Here is a 20,460-nt window from a genome sequence, read left to right as displayed (position 1 = left end):
AAAAACCCTTTGGAGCGGAGTATCTACATATGTTCCTGATTAGAAAAATGAAAAAAATGAAATCCTTCATGACCGTCCGAGCGAGAAATTTCAGTTTAAAAAATAAGATTTTTGCCAAAAAAAATTTTAATTTTTTTTTTTCAAAATTTGATGAAAAAATCAGTTCTTAAGTATTAGTGGCACATTCCTAATAAAATATTGAACCAAATTTCGGGAAAAGGCATTTTAATGACATTCATGTTTTCATTCGTGGAATGCACAACTCAAAAATGCCAAACTCAGCAAAAAATCATGAAGACTGTCGGAAGTCAGTTTGTCTCCTCTGTATGAAAAAATGTTCTAGGGAGCTAACAAGTTTTCTTAAAGACCAAGTCAAGAGTCTGATTTCTCAGGATGTTGACTTTTGTGACACACGAGTCCCACTTGGAATGTGTGATTCTTGCAGACTGCTTCTGAGGAGAAAGAAAAATGGTGAGAATGTCTCTGTCCCTCCCATTTTTGATTTCTCATCTGTCATCCCTAGGCCTGAGACAAGAGGACAGCAGTGTGATTGCATCATTTGCAAAATTGGACACCTGAAAGCATTGCAAAAGCACCCATTTGAAATGCCACAACAGCCTTTACCATCCCAAGACCAAAGAAGATGTTCTGATTGCCTCTCCTTAATTGGAAGAGGAGTACCTCATCAATGCAATCAGTTCAAATTCAGGCATAACATAAAGATGTTGGCATCAAAAGATTCCAAAGTCAGTGAACAGATTGCTTCAGCAGTCATTTCATCTAAAGAGGCTTCTCCTCATGGAACCCTAAGAATAGCACAAAGTGGTGGTGGGCGACCTTTGCCAATTACTCCAGGTAACAGTAACTTGCAAATCTTTTATCTGATAGTAATTAAAACTTTGCCATTGTCTTTGTCTTTTACAAAAGAAAAAAACTTTAACAAATAAAATTTGCAGTTCAAATCTAAACTTTACTTTCCATAAAGAAAACTTGGTTGTTTATGTGAAAAATTTGCTCCTACTCATAGCAATGTTTTTAATACAGGTGCAGCAAGCGCAAAAAGACTCTTTGGTGATGAAGTAGTTCTAAAAGCCCAAGACCTTGCAAACATTCAGACAAACACAGGGCTGTCTAATGCAAGCGTCAAAAAATTGGCCTCAACATTGAACCATGTTGCACAAGCCAGAGTTGTTGAACCTCAATTCCGGGCAAAATTCCATCAAATAGGTACACAACTATCTGAACATTTCACTCACACAAACATAACTGTGACACATGAAAAGTCTCAGACAAAGAAACAAATTGTGGTTCACTGCAAGAATCTCTCCGAACTTCTCAATGATGTCTTGCTCAAAAGACAAGTGTATAAAGAGCACATAGTCAAGCTTGGAATTGACGGTGGTGGTGGTTTCCTCAAGGTTAGCCTTGGGATTCAAGAAGATGAATTGATTTCTCAAGTTCAAGCTCCACCAGACAAGAAGACACTTACATCTTTTGCAGCAAAAGACAGTGGTGTGAAATCTCAACTTCTTGTTGCTGTAGCAGAGGATGTACCAGAAAACTATGAGAATTTGAGAACAATACTATCTCTCATCTTCTCTGAGCGAGTTGACTTTCTTCTTTCAAGTGACCTGAAGGTGGCAAACCTTGTGTGTGGGCTTCAGTCACATGTCAGCTCACACCCTTGCACATGGTGTGACATTGACCACAATAGGTTATCACAGAATGGTAACTTTCGAACCTTTGGATCCATCAGAAGATCTTATGCCTCATTTAAAGCAGCTGGTTTAGACATGAAAAAGGCTAAACAATTTCAGAATGTGGTGCATGAGCCCCTCTTGGATTTTTCTGACAATGCACTTGTTCTTGACATCATACCACCAATGGAGCTACATCTCCTTCTCGGTGTAGTGAACCATCTGTTCAAGGCACTAAAGGACTCCTGGCCTGAGGCTGAAGAATGGCCTAAAGCTCTTCATATCAAAGAACAGCCTTTTCACGGAGGGCAGTTTGCTGGGAATGAATGCCGCAAACTCCTCAAAAATGTTGACCTTCTTCAAAGACAAGCAGAGAATTGTTCAGCTTTTCATGTTTTTCCATTCGTCGACACTTTGAGAAAGTTTGATGCAGTTGTGAATGCCTGCTTTGGAAATCATCTGGATTCAAACTACTCAAAGAAAATTGACCAATTTCAACTGGCTTTCCTTTCCTTGCCAAAAGTAAGTGTGAGTCCAACAGTCCACACTGTCTTCTTTCATGTCAAGGATTTCATTGATCGTCACAAAAAGTCTCTTGGACCATTCAGCGAACAGACAACAGAAGCCCTTCATCACAGTTTCCGAACCCACTGGGAGAGATACAAAAGGCCTCTGGGTCATCCAGACTATCCAGAAAAGTTGCTGAGTTGCATAGTAGATTTCAACAGCAAGCGTCTATAATGCAAAGTTATCAAGAAAACATCGTCTCTTTGTTTCAGTTTATTTATGTTTTAGTTTTTCAAAAAAGCTTGACTAACTAACATTAAAGCTGCCCCCAACTTAATTTTTTAAAGAATACATTGTTTTCTCACATTGTTTTCTCACATTATTTATTTGTTATGTGTTCATAGAATAAAAAGAATAATAGCAATCTACAGTGGACAAATGTTAAATCATTTTAAAAAAAATCAAAATTAAACTTGCTAAACAATCATTTTACTTTTGATTTTGAAGTTTTTTAAACATTTTAGTGACTTACCCATGCATCAGGGATCTGTTATGTAGTGTAGATCAATGTTTAGTGAATAAAAAATGTGTTTTCTTTTGATTGCAAAAAAATATTTTTTGTCGCAATTTCTTACATTTTAAAACTAAAATTTCTCGCTCGGACGGCCATGAAGGATTTCATTTTTTTCATTTTTCTAATCAGGAACATATGTAGATACTTCGCTCCAAAGGGTTTTTTCGGGAAGCTTCGGAGTAATTATTTCCCATTTTGGACAAGTGTGCAACATGTGAAATAGAAAATACAAGTAAAAACACTATCCAAATAGTGTTTTTACTTGTATTTTTTATTTCCAAAACTGAAAACCAAGATGAAAGGAGGATTTTATGATGATATCCCAGCCATTCAAGCAGCTGTAACCGAGATGCTAAAGAACATTCCTATATATGACATAAATAAATCTATGCATACGCTGGTTGATCCTGCCAAACGTTGTATTAAGTATCATGGAAGCTATTTTGAATAAATAATAACTTTCAATGATGATATAGAGTGTGTTTTATTTTATATCCAAAAAGTTCGGTTATTTTTGGGACACACAGTGTATATACATGTAAATGATATATAAACATATATACATGATATATAAATATAAAAGTATACAGTATTGGACAAAACATTTGCAACCAACATCGAACGATGCTAAAAAGTGTTCCTAATTTTACGTCTTAAAAACGAAACGAACTATACTACCACAGCAAACAGTTCAGGAGTCTGGAGTCATAGCATGCCATGACATGAGCAATCAGCTGACAGGTGACAGCACACAGGCAGAGTTTCGTTGACAAGTGCCATTTTGCAGCGGAAAAAACAAGTGCAACTTTTTTGGTTTGTTTCATTTTCTTAAATCTGGTCCGTTTCAACGACACGGAAGTTTTTTAACAATTAAAGGAAGTATCCAGAAGTTTCCAGAAGCATGCAGAAGCTTCCAGAAGTTTCCAGAAGAGGCATCTGGAAGCATCCAGTAGCATCCAGAAATATTTTTATGACTTCAAGTGCAAAAATGGCTCCCGACAGTCTTGGATTGGAACTAAGAAAGAAAATTATTGGTGATTACGTAAGTGGAATGTCACAAAAAAGTATTCGTGATAAGTATCGCGTGAAAAAATGGACCGTATCAAGACTATGTTCCAAATATCAATCTACGGGGAAGTTGGCAGCAGATAACAAAGCTGGAGGACCGCATTCCACCACTTCTAGAGAGGATTCAATGATCGTCAGATCCGTCAAGAAGGATCCCTGGATATCATCAGTCGAGATACAAAAGCAATTAGAGCTGCCTGTATCGGACCGAACAATCAGACGACGTGCTGTTGAAGCCGGACTGTTTACTCTAAGCCTTGCAAAGAAACCGCTAATTTCACTAAAAAACCAGAAGAAAAGACTTCTGTTTGCTACATCTCATATTGACTGGAATGTGCAGAAATGGCGAACTGTCCTGTTCAGTGATGAATCGAAGTTCAACATCATTGGGAGTGATGGCATTTGTCGTGTACGTCGACCGGCCGGAAAACGCCTCGATTTACGTTACTGCCATAAGACCGTGAAGCATGGTGGAGGCAATGTAATGGTTTGGGTGTGTTTTTCTGCTAACGGTCTAGGTCCAATACATTGAAACGATGGAATAATGGACCGTTTCATGTATAAAAATATCCTGAAAGATGTTATGTTACCTCACGCTGAATGGAATAAAATGGGTTTTTCAGCAAGACAACGATCCGAAACACACAGCAAAAGTAGTCAAGCAGTGGTTTCAAGACAACCACCTATCGGTGATGGATTGGCCGCCTTAATCTCCGGATCTCAACCCTATTGAGAACCTGTTGGAGATCATCAACCGCAGAATTAATCGTGAAGGTGTTCGTAATAAGGATCAACTGTTTGAACAAACCTAAAAGGCCTGGGCTGCGATTCCACAAAGTTTCATTGATCACCTGATCGAATCTATCCCTCGAAGATTTCTTTCTAAAAATGGCGATGAAAACAAAAAAATCAGAATTGTCCACATAAATATAAGAAGTATAAACAAAAATTTTGAAAATCTTCGGCATTTTATAGAAGAAACTAAACACTATTTTGATATTATTTAACGGAAACTTGGTGTTCACAAAATGAGCTTAATAATAACTCTAATTTCCATCTTCCTGGTTTTGAAGCAATTTTATTAGAAAGAAAATTGAATAAACGCGGTGGAGGAATTCTGATTTACGTAAAACTAAACATTGGAAATAACATTAGGAATGATTTGTGCGTTTCTGATGACGATAAAGAAATCGTTACAATTGAAATTTTAAACAATAAAAGCGAAAAGTTAAAAAGCAAAAGCATTCTTCTAAGTTGTTGTTAAAGGCTACCTGGTGGTGCGTCAGAAAACTTAAGCTTTTACTTAAAGCACAATATTTTTCATAAAGGTAACAAAGAAAAGAAAAAAAACTTTGTAATTGGCGATTTTAATATGGATTGCTTACGCTATTGCGAAAACATAAAAATTAAAAGATTTTATGATGAAATATTTGTATCAGGAGCAATACCGCTTATCAACCAGCCTACTCGAATAACAAAAAACTCAGCCACCCTATTAGACAACATTTTAACAATAGATGTATATGACAATGACATGCAAAAAGGCATTATAAAATTAGATATATCAGACCATTTTCCCATTTTTCTAACAATCAACGCCATTTCAACTCCTAACTGTAATAAAAGTCAAACTATAAGAAAACGTATTTTCAGCAAAAAAAATTTAGAAACGTTTAAATATCAATTATCATTGTTAAACTGGAAGGACATAAATTTTAATGAAGACATAAATATAATCTATAATAAGTTTTTTAATACATTTTTCTCGGTGTATAATGCAAATTTTCCCGTCTCCGAAATAATCTTAAAACCAAAAACCTTAAATAGTCCTTGGATTACCAAGGGTCTTAAAAAATCTTCAAAAATTAAACAAAAATTGTATATAAAATATTTAAAAACAAAATCCCATGCTAACTTACGCATATATAAAAACTACAAAACTCTATTTGAAAAAATTCGTAAAAACATGAAAAAAAATTATTACTCTAATCTAATTACCAAATATAAAAATTACTCAAAACAAATATGGAAAATATTGAAAGAAATAACGGGGAAACAGAAAACTAGTTTAAATTTCCTTCCGAAAATGATTAAAATAAACAATGTTTGTGTTAATGATCCAAATGAAATAGCAAAAGAATTTAATAAATACTTTCGGATATTGGAAGCAGGTTGGCTGATAGGATTCCTCCTACAAATATTTCCTTTAATGATTTTTTGACAACTCCAAATAATTTACTTTCTCCCCATGACTTATCCCTAGATTTAACAATTGAAGAGTTTGAAAGAGCCTTTAAATCCCTAAAAAGAAACCAAGCACTCGGTGCGGATGGAATAAACGGGAACATAATTATAGATTGCTATGAAAATTTGAGCGGTATTCTATTTAAAGTTTTTAAAATATCTTTACAACAAGGGGTTTTCCCTGATCTATTAAAAATTGCCAAAGTTATTCCTATTCATGAAGGTGGAGAAAAATCAAACATCAATAATTATCGTCCTATTTCTATGCTTCCTACGTTTTCGAAAATTTTAGAAAAAATCATCTTCGAAAAAACATAAAACTACCTAATTTCAAATAATTTACTATATAAAAATCAATTTGGCTTTAAAAAAAATAGTTCAACCGAACAAGCCATTAATCAGTTTACACGCGAAGTTTCAAATTATTTTGCTAGATCACAATATACACTTGGCGTTTTTGTCAATTTATCAAAAGCTTTTGATACAGTCAATCATGATATCTTATTTAAAAAACTTGAATTCAACGGAATAACTGGCAAATTGATTAAATGGTATAAAAGCTACTTGTCTAATAGAAAGCAATTCGTCTACCACGGAGAAGAATTGCTTCCTATTGATCTACAAAATAGAACATTAATTGAAATAAAATGTGGTGTTCCACAGGGTTCTATCCTTGGTCCACTTCTCTTTTTAGTATACATCAACGATCTAAATAAGGCCTCGAACCTATTGAGAATTATGTTTGCAGATGATACTAATTTATTTTTATCTAACAAAGATATTAGCAAACTTTTTTTAAATATGAATAAAGAACTTATACAAATTTCTACTTGGTTTAAATGCAATAGACTAACCTTAAACATTGACAAAACAAAGTGGATCCTTTTCCACTCCTCAACAAAAAAACGTTTTTTACCTAATAATTTACCTAAACTTTATATTGATGAAGTAGAAATAAAAAAAGATTCCGCTTTAAAGTTCCTAGGTATTTATCTTGACGAAAATATGACATGGAAAACTCATATTAATTATTTATCAACTAAAGTTGCAAAAAGTATTGGAATCCTCTATAAGGCCAGAAATTATTTAAATAAAAATAATTTAAAACAACTATACTACTCATTTACTCATAGCTATATAAGCTATGCAAATATTGCCTGGGGAAGTACAGGTAAAAGTAAGTTGCAACGTCTTTACCGCCATCAGAAACATGCAATGCGAGTAATATATTTTTTAAATCGTTTTTCAAACACAAAATCTTTATTCAAAGATATGAATTTATTAAACGTTTATGAACTAAACTTGTATAATACTTTATGTTTTACGTTTTGTTGTGTGAACAACCATTTATTAAATGTTTTTAAAGATCTATTTACCTTTAAAGTAAAGAATAAATATAGTTTGCGAAATAAAAACTATTTAAAAGAACCCTTTTGTCAAACAAAGCATAAACAGTTTCGTATAGATTATCGAGCACCTTATCTCTGGAATGAAATTGTCCAGCCTTATTTAAATTCATCTATCTCTTTTTCTGTTTTTAAAAATAAGTTAAAGAATATTATTTTTTCAACGGATTATATATTGAAATATTTTTGAGATGTTATTCTAACTATTTTTCAAATCTTTTGAATAATATTTTGTTATAAACTGTATTATATGGTCTAAAAGTTATATTGTAATTATATTGTAATTTTTTATATGGTTCCGGCGACAAGATCAATATGATCTTCTTCCAGATTCCAAGTTTATATATTTATATTACATGTAAATCACGACATGTAAGAAATGTAAACTAAAATAATAAAAAAATAAGATGCAAGGCTGTGATCGACAACAAAGGATTCGCCACGAAATATTGATAGCGAAACAAAGCTTGGTCAACATTTTGTCGAGTTGCACTTGTTTTGTCCAGAAGGAAATCAACTTTTTTTAATACTTTTGATTGATTTATTAATTTTCGTGTACAAATAATGAACTTTGTGATGAATAAAACTTGAAGAACTTTGTCTCTAAACAGTTACATAGTTATTTCTCTAAATTGAAAAAATGCAGCACTTTTATATAAAGAAGCTAAATTAGCATTATTTGGTTGCAAATGTTTTGTCCAATACTGTATATTTTTATGCATTCATAGGAAAATATGTATATTCATGTCTGTGTGTACATTTTTTTAAGTATCTAAATAGATGTATATAAATTCATATATTAATCAAAGGTGTATATATGTATTGATATGAAAGTACTGTTACAGATATTTATAACTATACTGTTGTAGATGTTATTTATGTTTGAAATTAAATAAAAACATTTATGCTTTTTTTTTTCAGAGTACGATTTCCATATTAAAAAATTTAAACAATTTGATGTAACAGATTAACTACACACAAAAATTTATCAATGTTAAAAAAAAAACGACTTTTAATTTAATATACAGGCCGAAGACCCACACAGGCTTCCTTTTTAACAAGTACTTTAATATTCAAAAGGTTTTATATGAGTGCCAGTACATAAAACCTGTACATATTCATAAAAGGCAATTGAGTTCACAAATTGACATGAAAAATTCAAAACTTCATATACCTGGTAATGCTTATTCTGCACAAAAATTTTTCTGCCTTTCTATAATATTTCTGATATTGAATTATCTACCAAACTTGTGGGAAATTTATTGAAATATAACCTGGTAAAGAAGCTATCTGATAATCCAAACTTAAAATTGTTTTTGGGATTCTCAATGAGTTGTCTTACTTACAATCAACTGCTAGTATACAGGGTGCTTATTCACAACTTTTCCGTAACTCTTGCGTAGCTGAGCAAAAGTTATGAAAAACTTACGCAAACTATTTTTTGCGTAACTATTTGGTATTCACAACTTTTTCGTAGCGTTTGCGTAAAGTTAAGGTTGCGCATGAGTTACGCAAAATTTACGCAAAAACTTACGCAAAAACTTACGCAAATATTTAAAAACTATTTGTATAGAATAAGTAGTTAGTATTACTAAATTCTTTTGTTTTGATAGGTATCTACTAAAAATATTATATATATATATATATATATATATATATATATATATATATATATATATATATATATATATATATATATATATATATATATATATATATATATGTATATGTATATATATATATAAATACATATATATACATATATATTTATATATTAATATATATACATACATATATATATATATATATATATATATATATATATATATGCATATATATATATATATATATATATATACATACATATATATATATATATATATATATATATATATATATATATTATATATATTTATATCTGCATGTATATATAATTATATAATAACTAAGTTATTATATAATTATTTATACCTAAGAACGTTATATATAAATTATATAACTAAGAACGTATATTTTCCCAAAAAAGGAAGTGAAGATGAGATGGAGAATTAAGGAGAATGAACGATTGAGAGAGAGATGTTTCTAGTAATTTCTTCCTTATTTGGGGAAATACACGTACTTAATTTAAATTTTAAATGTTTCTTTAACTATTTTCTTGATTAATTAAATTAAAATAATATACTATTTACTCAGCAAATGATCTAATAAGGAAATAATTAAAAATTATAAATGTACATATTAATTTTTAATGCCTTTACTGATTACTATAAAATATCTGCAGACTTATTTATTATATTTTATTTATTATACTTATTTTTGTTAACAAAATAAAGTTCTTCAAAGTAGCATAAGTAATAAATAAATATTGCTGCTTAGAAGTAGGTTTTTATTTTTATTAGCTCTTTTTTTCTACTAAATATTTTACTAATCATTTTTAATATTAATAGTAGTATAAATTTATATTAAATGGTACAAAAAAGTAGTTTAGTGCTTTAATTTATGTATGGCGTTTTATTTATTTATTTTATTATGGCATTATGATAAATATGTTGATGCTAAAATTTTTTGAGAAATTATTTACTCTAGTGTCAGAAATCACGAAAGATTCTAAAAAAAGAGCTGAAAATTGGACGCTTGAGCAGATAGGACTTTTGGTCAAGCTGTATAACGAGAATAAGAGATTGCTTGATAGAAAATTTTCTCCTTGTAAAAAAGATTTATTTTAGATATATATTATATAATAATGATAAAACATTTTTAATGTTAATAAAAAATTTCAATTATTTTTAGCAATCTCAAAACTTACAAAAGACGATGCATGGAGTAAAATTGCAGACCAGGTTTCTCTTGTCGGTTCAGACCGCACAGTGCTACAATGTAAAAAGAAGCTATCTGATCAAAAATCTGAAAGCAAGGGAAAAGCAGCACGGATTATTTCTAGTCTAAACAAGACTGGCGGGGGTGAGGGGTGCTTGGAAGAGCTTAACTCCATTGATCAGCAAATGGTGTCTAAGATGCCAAAAGTTTCATACATGGTAATGATTTTAGAAGAATATAATTTTTGTGTGTTTTATATATATATATATATGGATATATATATATATGGATATATATATATATATATATAAATATATATGGATATATATATATATATATATATATATATAATATATATATATATATATATATATATATATATATATATATATATATATATATATATATATATATATATACATATATATTTACAGGGAATCACTGGAGGTATTGACTCTCTTCAAAGTCCTACCACATCGAATAACGACTTTATTTTTCAACAGATATCAGGGAGTTTTTCACTACAGCCAAAGGAACAAACGGTTGATCAGTATGCAAACTATTTTTTGTGCAATGCGGTAGTTTAATAAATTTTCTTGCTTATTTTTATTATTTGCTAATATATATATATATATATATATATATATATATATATATATATATATATATATATATATATATATACTTGTATAATTTAGCAACAATATGCAGTCTTCAGATTGCAACGATAATGAGATTTACAAAGAGAATATAGTGCAATCTAGTTCAAAAGAGTCCAAAAAAGTATTTTTATATTATTTTCCCAAAAAATATGTTATTTGTATTTTGATCCCTAGTGTTCTTTTCAATTTTTGGCAGTAATCAGTACTCATATTGAATTATAGACACCATTGTTGCACGATACATCCTCAATTACCAAAGAATTGCTAAGTTCCACTGCATCAACTAGTTCTCCTACGTTTTTGACAATACAAGACAAAGCGTCTGTTGAACCAATTTTTACAAAACAGGTGCATCACTCCCTTTAAATTATTTTTGTTTTACAACAAAAGTAAATAAAATAAATAAACTACTACTTATGTTTAAAATTGTTTTATTTCTTAACATCGAATTTAAATTTAATTTTAGAATGTCGAGTGTAAACAGTCACTAAAGTCCTCTAAAAAACGAAAGTTATCGCCATCAAATGTAGATAACTATATGATAAACATGTCCAAGCTTGGTCAACAAATTATTGAAACCGGACAGCAAATAGCGTCTGCTCTTAAGCCAACTATTCTAACTGATCAACCACTTTTGGAAAGTATTGGCGACACCTTAAGATGCATTGCAGAGTCAACAAAAAGTCTCGCGGAGTCATCTGAAAAGATGACTAATTCCCTGAAAGAAATCGCTTCAGCAATCTCAAATAATTAATAAATGTACATTATCTAATTCATATTATCTAATAAATTGATTTGTTATTAATTTTATTTATTACCTAATAATAGTTAAAAATGTTCATCATTAGCTAAAAACGAATGTTCGAATGGCAAAAAATGAAACATGAAACAAAAAAAATTCTTAAGTGAATAGCATAGCTGTTCTATTATTGATTTAAAATAATTTGTTCTAATGTTGATTTAAAAACAAAAGCTAAATTTTTAAGACCCTTTGCACATTAATAGCATCTTAGAATAATCAAATCAATATTATAGTTTTAATAAATTGAATGTTATTTTATATTTGTTGATTAATTTAACATCTTTTCAAAATAAAACAAAAATTAATTTATACAATCCCATATGAACTTATAGACGTAGACATCCCACAAAAACACAGACATAAATATCATTATTAAAGTTTAAAAAAAGATTTTTATTTTACACACTAAATTTCTTAAATAAAGAAAGCTTTTTTTTTTTAAATAACAGTTTTATTTAATAACACAACGTTATAAAACATGGGGATGTCTATTGGCAAACATATAGTTTTTCAAATCATTTCTTCTAGTTAAACCAAGTCGAATTTGGTTGATTTGTCTTCGACCAACGTGATAAAAATTACTATTATTTTCAGTGCTGTTATTATCTGTTATCATCTCAGTGTTACCAACTGCATCGTCGCTAGCTACTACATTATCTGGCTCTTCTAAACCCAATGAATTGCACATATTCTCAAGTAATACACAAGTATAAATGATCGAACAGCTCTTGGTAGGAGAATATTGAAGAGTTCCGCCACTTTTATGTAGACATCTCCACCTGTTTTTGAGACTGCCAATACAACGTTCTATTCTACTTCGAACCCTTGAGTGGGTTTTGTTGAAAAACATTTCTTCAGGGGTAATTGCAGGACTAAATGGTGTAATCATGACTGGCGATAACCCGTATCCTGAATCACCAAAAAGAAAACCTGCAACTGGATCAGCTTCCATCGTTTGTTTTAAAGTAGAATTTGAATAAACAAAAGCATCATGACATGATCCTGGATATTTAATTACTACATCTCTGAACTGTCCATCATAATCGACAACAAATTGGCAATTTATAGCTGAATAGTCTTTTCTAAAAAATGAAGCAAAACATATTAATAAGCAAAATGAACGAATTTTTATAAGTTAAAATGTATAATTACACTATAACTATAATTAGGAACTAGAATTTTAACTCTTCAATATGATCATTTAGATCCTACAGTAATAAATACTGAATAAAAAAAAAAATAAAAATGTCAATCATATTATTTAATAGTAATTTGTATACTACTCAAGCCTATTTAAAGATTACTTTGGCTCATTTAAAAACTATTTTTTACCTGCAAATAAAAGCTGGCTCATCAGCCCCAGTGACTCCTTTGATGGGCACCATTGTACCATCAATTAGGCCCAAAAGACCCTTTACTCCACAAGCCTCAAAATAACTTTGTTTCACTTTAGTTATTTCTTCTTGACTACTGTACCATTTGACAAGGTAGCTGTAGTGTTGCATAAATGACTCACAAAACTGATGGATTATTCGGCTAGTGCTAGCCTGGCTCATCTCAGAAGTGTCGCCTAAAATTAAAAAATAATAAACTTTCATAGCTTCATTCAGATGTAGTTTATGATTGAATTTATGAATTGTTTATGTTTACGGAAAATTCTTGAATAAAAACTGTGATTTTATACAAGATGTGTGACCTTAACTTTTAACCTTACAAAATAATACATAGTTTTGTGAAATTGCAGTTATTCTAAAAAAATTAATATGTTCTGTTAATTTAAAAAATCATGTTTGGTTTTTGTCTCTTAAAGAACGTACATTTATAATCTAAACACTGGACTAATATCAATTAAGTGAAGCATTAGCTAACATGTTTATTTTTTTTTAAGTATTTTTAAATACATTTCAATAACATATATAAATATATACACATAATATAATTCTTACCTATTGGATTTTGAAAGCTTCCTGTTGCTAGAAACCTTAAAGATACAAGTACTTTAGTTTCTGGTAAAATGGAATTGTTTTGGCCAGTTGTTGAAGACAGATCATCCTGTAGAGTGTTAACAATCTCAGATATTTTACGCAACGGTAAACGAAATTTCTGACGACATTCAACATCTGAAAAATCATTAAGGACAGCACGATGAGCCTTTCGCCAATTTTGATTTTGGAATACAATTTCTTGAATCATTTGAATATCCATTTTAACTAGAATATTTCAAATAGCATTTCAAATAGCTAATTTAATATGCTATTCTATATAAAATCATATAATATTATTCTGTATATATTACTAAATTAGTAATTTTAAATCAATAACGTATTTATTGCACCTAATAATAATATTATTATTATGCGCAATGAACACGTTATTGATAAACACGGTGTTGATATAACTAATATATATACATATATTAAATTTAATATACACATATTTTATTATAATAAAATGTGTGTGTAAAAATGTATGAGTAACAATGATGTTACTCACACATACACATATATTAAATACGTGTGTATGTATGAGTAACATATAGTAACAAAATCTATGTGTATATTAAATTTAATATATGTACATGTATTAGTAATATATATTATTACTAAAAGACTTTGATGAATATTGTACATTATTATTATATGTAGGGTAAAGTGGGGTATTAAGCCCTATGGGGCATTAAACCCCATTTACTCTGTTTATATTATAAAATGCCTAAATAATATTGCATCTATATTAGCACAAATATTAACTCTCTCTCTTTCTGAGAGAGAGGTAATATTTATAGAATATTTAGAGGTAATAGAGAGATTATAGTAATATAGTAATAGAGAGTAACATAATAGAGAGAGAGAGACAAGAGTATAAAGTATATACTTCAATAATATTATTGTATATAGATTTGTATATAGTATTTGTATAGTATTGTATATAATATAGTTGTATTATAATCCAACCATAAGTTAATATAGTATGGATATATCATATAGTTTTGTAATATGACAATAAATAGCTATTAAGGTAACTTAACTTACTTACTAAGTTATTGGCTTACTACAAATCTATATGAAATATTCATACTAATATGGATATATCATATATAATCATTAAGTTATCTTAATAACTCTCATATATATCATTAAGTTATCTCAATAACTATTTATTGTCATACTACAAAACTATAGGATATATCTATACTATAATACCTTATGGTTGTATTATAACACAACTATATTATATACAAACTAAAACATATACTAAATTATATAAATATTACAATTGTATACATATACAACATAATAAAACTATATGTTATACAAACTAAAACAGGGAGAGCGACCATGGGATATATGGTACTATATATATAGAGAGCTCTCTAGAGAGCTCTCTTATATGGTATTAGATGGTTCACACTAGAGCAAACCATCCACTATATAGAATGATAATATGATTATATAGATATAGAATGATAATATAGATATTATATAGATATGAGAGCTATATGTTATACAAACTAAAACAGGGAGAGCTCTCCATATATATAGTACCATGCTTTTGCTTTGCCATTGCTACTTCTTTTGATATTTGTTTGTTAACAATTCGTTTAACTGATTTTGTTTTTGGCATTTTAAATTGGTATAGCTTTTTCTTCTTATGTTTGTAGGAGCGTGGTTAGCTGACTTATGACTTTTTTAAATGTTTTTTCAATTTATACTGACGGATTAATGGATTAAATTAATCCTTTTTTCAATTGGTGGAAAACCGGTTTAAACCAGATAATACGAAATATTTACAAATTCTTCCCGCTCCACCCGACCGACCATCCGGGCCGCCGAATTACTATGAGATCTCATAGTGACTCGGCGGCCCGGATGGTCGGTCGGGTGGAGCGGGAAGAATTTGTAAATATTTCGTATTAACAGGTTTAAACCGGTTTTTAACCAATAGGAAAAAAGATTAACGTAATCCTTTAATCCATACGTATAAATAGACAAAACACATCAAAAACCTCATAATTCAGCTAAACACGCTCCAATCAACAAGTAATAAAAATCTATATCATTTTAAAATGCCAAAGACAAAATCAGTTAAAAGAAATTTAAACAAAGAGCTACCTAAAGAAATATCTGCAGCAAAACAAAGACACATCAATGAACTAAAACAAATGCTAAATAGTAGTCATGGACAAGCAGATGCATACGAAATATTGATGCAACTTTCTTATACCGTTGATGATCCAAAAGAAGCAAACAAATACGCACAAGAAGCTCAAGCAATAAAACCATTAACTGACAGTGAATTAGATAACTTATTAGAACCAGATAGCGAACACCAATGTACATCAGCCATGGCTACATCAATTGACCAAACACCAATAAAACAAAAAAATATAATTGAAATATCCGATGAAGAAGATCAAGAAGAAGAAATGATTAACGAAGCAAATGAAGCAACAAACACACTAAAAGAAATTATGGATGCACAAGACATGGAACTAGATAAATCAGTAAGAATTTAAAACATATTAATTAATGAATTTCATTCGCTTAACGGTCTGTTTAGGAGTTATTTATTTTCAATACAGGACTTACGAGAGGCTTTGATCTATTGCACGCAACGATCAAAGGAGAACCAAATGATGCGATTTGGTACGATCACACAACCAACACAACAACGTACCTACCACTCAAGACAAGAACACATCTCAAATGCGAATACGGTGATGGAAAACCAAGTAGATTTGACGGTTCCAAACACACACACTACCTTCTTGCAGTTCCCGTTCTCAATGCTGCAGAACGAAACTTTGACAACCAATCACTCAATATCAGAAGAAAATTGTTCAGATCAAGGAGATTCGGGTGCAGAGGATGCAATGTCATCAACAACCGAAGGTATGGATCAAATTGTGAGACATGCAAGTTTTCAGTTGAAATTAAGCACATTAATGGCAGCAATTACTACCATAATGTGCTTAAGTACTTTGAAAGAATTATTTAATAAAAAAAATAACAATTTAAAATTAAAAAATGCACCATTACCAGTTAATATAATCCGCACAGAAAGGAAATCAAAAAGAAGTCAAGCTAGAGAGCAGTTCATAGATTACTTAGTTAATCAAAAAATTATGAACAGCCGACAGTACGACTTAAAATTAAAAGAAGATAATAATCTAAGACTCCTAGAACGAAATATGTCCTCAGGAGAATTAGATCCACTAAAAAAAACTATATTTAGACAAAATTATCTACAATACGGTGATTCTAATGTAATTTTAACAAGAATAGTAGAATGCAAAGATAAAAGCAGACATGGCGCGGTCATTTATATTTTGCGCAATATAGCACAGCAAAATTGTATAACTGTAAATAGAATAATAACACTTTTAGCACGATTTTTATTTAATGAAAATTTTAAAAAAAAGGGGTTAATCTTATGTGGAACATCTGACGGAGGAAAGTCATTCTTCGCTAACCTACTTTATGCGGGATTCAAACCGTATGAAATAGGTTACTGGAATTGCCCATTGACACAAAACCCTTCGCAATTTTTATTACAAAACCTAGTTAACTGTATAGTCTACAGATGTGATGAATTCGTTTTTGAGCATGCTGGGGTTGTACAGTTAATGAAACAATTGCTAGAAGGGGCTCCAACTTTAACTACAGATATAAAATACAAAGAACCTCTGCCAGTTGATCCACATCCAGTAATCATAACCATGAACAGCGAAACAAAAGAAGATATACTCAAATGGCATTCAAATGAGTATAAAGCTTTTGAAAATCGCTGCGTCATCCTCTTTTTAGGGAAACCTTTATTTGATTGGATAAAGGAGGAAGAGTTAAGTGAATACGCTAAGCTTAACCCCGAATTACTTTTTATACTATCTAAAGCAAGAAAAGAAACAAATGTAATAACAGCTGATGTATTTAAAAAACATATAAATGAAATACACTATTAAATTTTCAATCGTTTACTTAATGGCTCGGCATCCCCTTCATCGTCGTTAACAACTCCAATAAAAATTGTAGTAAACGCCGGTAAAAATACCTTTTGATAACAATTCAAAAATGTCAATTGCGGATTACCCTTTACAAAAGGAGTAGGCATAGTAGTGGTAATAAAAGTTGAATCTGAACCAAATTTACACTGCACCTGTTTCGCCCTAGTATAATTAGGATCAGGAGGATTTAACTTCATTCGATCAAATACCCATTCCCTTTTATAAACTTGAATAGTATGAGTTAATCTCAATCTACCTCTAACAGTAGTAGGTAATATTTCACCTTCAGAATAAGCAGGATCAACACAAAACATTAACATTTTACAATTCTTATTACCTGAAAACGGCATTACATTAGGTAAATTATTCCAATAAGTATTATTAGTACTTTCAACAAATGTATCACCGGCTATACAATCATAATTTAGTCTATTTTTCCACAACACAGCACTACGATCAAATTCAGAATAAGGTTGCAAAAAAGTATCAAAACACTGTTCATTACCAAATGGTTCTTTAGAATCAGTACAATTTATAGCAGTATCAATCCCAGCATACACCTTGGTACCCATATTAGGTAAAAAATTATAATCAATTGGAATTATATTAGGTTTCATTAACTCATACCGACCAACCTTTCTAGAAACATCTCCAGCTTTCAAAACAGGAATATCCTGTGGCTTAAACAATGGCTCAAATTTAGTTCTTTTCAATCGCAAATAATCCGGTAAATCAGTAGTAGGAACAGGTTGATAATCAGAATGATAATTCCATTTAAAACTACCATTAGAAGACATACTAGAATTAGATAACCTAGAACTATTTGAACTCAAAGAACTCAAACTAGTAGATGAACCACTCCAATCAGATTCACCATACAAAATATCTTCCAATACATTAGTAGGTCTGCGTTTACCAAGTTCTTTCAAAGCAATACGCTCATATGAACCCATGTCATTTTTAGGTAAAACCAATTCCTTCAATAAACGTCTGCCATCGGTAATACTAGGGATTTTGACATTACTAAAAATGTTCTTTACAGAAGTACCAGCACTTAAAACACTCTTAGGATTTAAAGCACCAGTCAAACCAGTAACAACACTTTCAACAATGCGAGCAGTTTTAGGATCTTTAAAATTCTTTTCATTTACACCAAATATTTGATTGTCCCATCCAGGAGCAACTTTCAATGATTTATTAGGATTAACCTTTTTATTACTAAATTGCGGTCCATTGGGATTAAAGCCTGGTGGAATTTGAAAATAAAAGTCGTCCCCCATGTGAAAATTGAATCTCATAGTAATTCGGCGGCCCGGATGGTCGGTCGGGTGGAGCGGGAAGAATTTGTAAATATTTCGTATTATCTGGTATAAACCGGTTTTCAACCAATAGGAAAAAAGATTAACGTAATCCATTAATCCGTTAGTATATAAAGTAAAACTCATAAAATAACTCATAATTCAGCAATAGACGCTCCTAGTAACAAGTAACTAGAAACTATATCAAAATGCCTAAAACAAAATCAGTAAAAAGAAGTTTAACCAAAGAACTACCAAAAGAAGTATCAGCAGCAAAACAACGACATATAAATGAATTAAAACAAATGCTGAACAGCAGTCACGGACAAGCTGACGCCTACGAGATATTAATGCAACTATCTTATACAGTTGACGACCCTAAAGAAGCTAACAAATATGCAAAAGAAGCACAAGAATTAAAGCCGCTAACAGATAGTGAGTTAGACAACCTCTTAGAACCTGATAATGACCATCAATGCACGTCAGCAATGGCTAAAGCTATAGAACAAACACCGATGAAACAAAAAAACATAATTGAAATTTCGGACGAAGAAGAAGAGGAAGAACAAATGATAAACGAAGAAACAGAAGCAACAAACACCTTGAAACAAATAATGGATGCACAAGATATGGAACTTGACAAATCAGTAAGAAAATAAACATAATAATAATAATTACAATATTAACCCTGTCTTTAGGAATTGTTTATTTTTAACACAGGACTTACAAGAGGCTTTGATTTATTGCACACAACAATCAAAGGGGACCCGAACGAAGCAATATGGTACGACCACACAACAAATACAACAACATATCTTCCACTCAAAACAAGGACCCATATCAAATGTGAATACGGAGACGGAAAACCTAGCAAATTCGATGGGGCAAAACACACGCACTACCTACTTGCGGTTCCCGTTCTCAATGCAGCAGAACGAAACTTCGATAGCCAGTCCCTTAACATCAGAAGAAAACTATTCAGATCACGACGATTCGGGTGCAGAGGATGTAATGTCATCAACAACAGAAGGTACGGATCGAATTGTGAAACATGCTTGTTTTCAGTTGAAATTAAGCACATTAATGGCAGCAATTACTACCATAATGTGCTTAAATACTTTGAAAGAATTGTTTGATAAAATTATTAATAATTTAACTTTAAAAGATGCACCTTTACCTATAAATATAATACGCACTGAAAGAAAGTCAAAAAGAAGTCAAGCTAGAGAGCAGTTCATAGATTATTTAGTTAATCAAAAAATTATGAACAGCAGACAGTATGACTTAAAATTAAAAGAAGATAATAATCTAAGACTCCTAGAACGAAATATGTCCTCGGGAGAATTAGATCCATTAAAAAAAACCATATTTAGACAAAATT

At 30.7% G+C, this 20,460-nt stretch overlaps 2 protein-coding genes and 1 pseudogene across 4 annotated transcripts in view; 2 read left to right on the top strand and 1 right to left on the bottom strand.

The window, feature by feature from the left end:
- Nucleotides 1–20,460, bottom strand: part of LOC145187181 (uncharacterized) — a 101,970-nt gene that overhangs the window by 15,291 nt on the left and 66,219 nt on the right. The gene's annotated exons all lie outside the window — the stretch shown is intronic.
- LOC149876255 (uncharacterized) lies at nucleotides 240–8,467 on the top strand (annotated as a pseudogene).
- LOC149876254 (uncharacterized) lies at nucleotides 9,824–11,783 on the top strand. 2 transcript variants are annotated; one of them, XM_090075649.1, is made up of 7 exons: nucleotides 9,824–9,874; nucleotides 10,083–10,202; nucleotides 10,287–10,531; nucleotides 10,748–10,863; nucleotides 11,012–11,096; nucleotides 11,198–11,323; nucleotides 11,442–11,783. In XM_090075649.1, coding segments are annotated over exons 1-7 (981 nt in total). In that variant the 5' UTR covers nucleotides 9,824–9,873; the 3' UTR covers nucleotides 11,730–11,783. The 2 variants fall into 2 exon arrangements, with proteins under 2 accessions (XP_089931775.1, XP_089931774.1); XM_090075648.1 differs by lacking the exon at nucleotides 9,824–9,874 and having other exon boundaries at nucleotides 9,949–10,202.

The sequence above is a fragment of the Hydra viridissima genome, unplaced genomic scaffold (genome assembly GCF_058129835.1).
Source record: "Hydra viridissima isolate aposymbiotic clone 2 unplaced genomic scaffold, HvirCarnegie_v1 scaffold_23, whole genome shotgun sequence".
Taxonomy (NCBI): domain Eukaryota; kingdom Metazoa; phylum Cnidaria; class Hydrozoa; order Anthoathecata; family Hydridae; genus Hydra; species Hydra viridissima.
This window is presented reverse-complemented; position numbering and strand designations above follow the sequence as displayed.

Excerpts from the sequence above, each read along its gene's own strand:
- LOC149876254 (XM_090075648.1), top strand. The coding sequence starts at position 10,034 with ATGATAAATATGTTGATGCTAAAATTTTTTGAGAAATTATTTACTCTA. Across the intron at positions 10,532-10,747 it reads TGCCAAAAGTTTCATACATG|GGAATCACTGGAGGTATTGA; the intron begins GTAATGATTTTA and ends ATATATTTACAG. Across the intron at positions 10,864-11,011 it reads AAGGAACAAACGGTTGATCA|CAACAATATGCAGTCTTCAG; the intron begins GTATGCAAACTA and ends TGTATAATTTAG.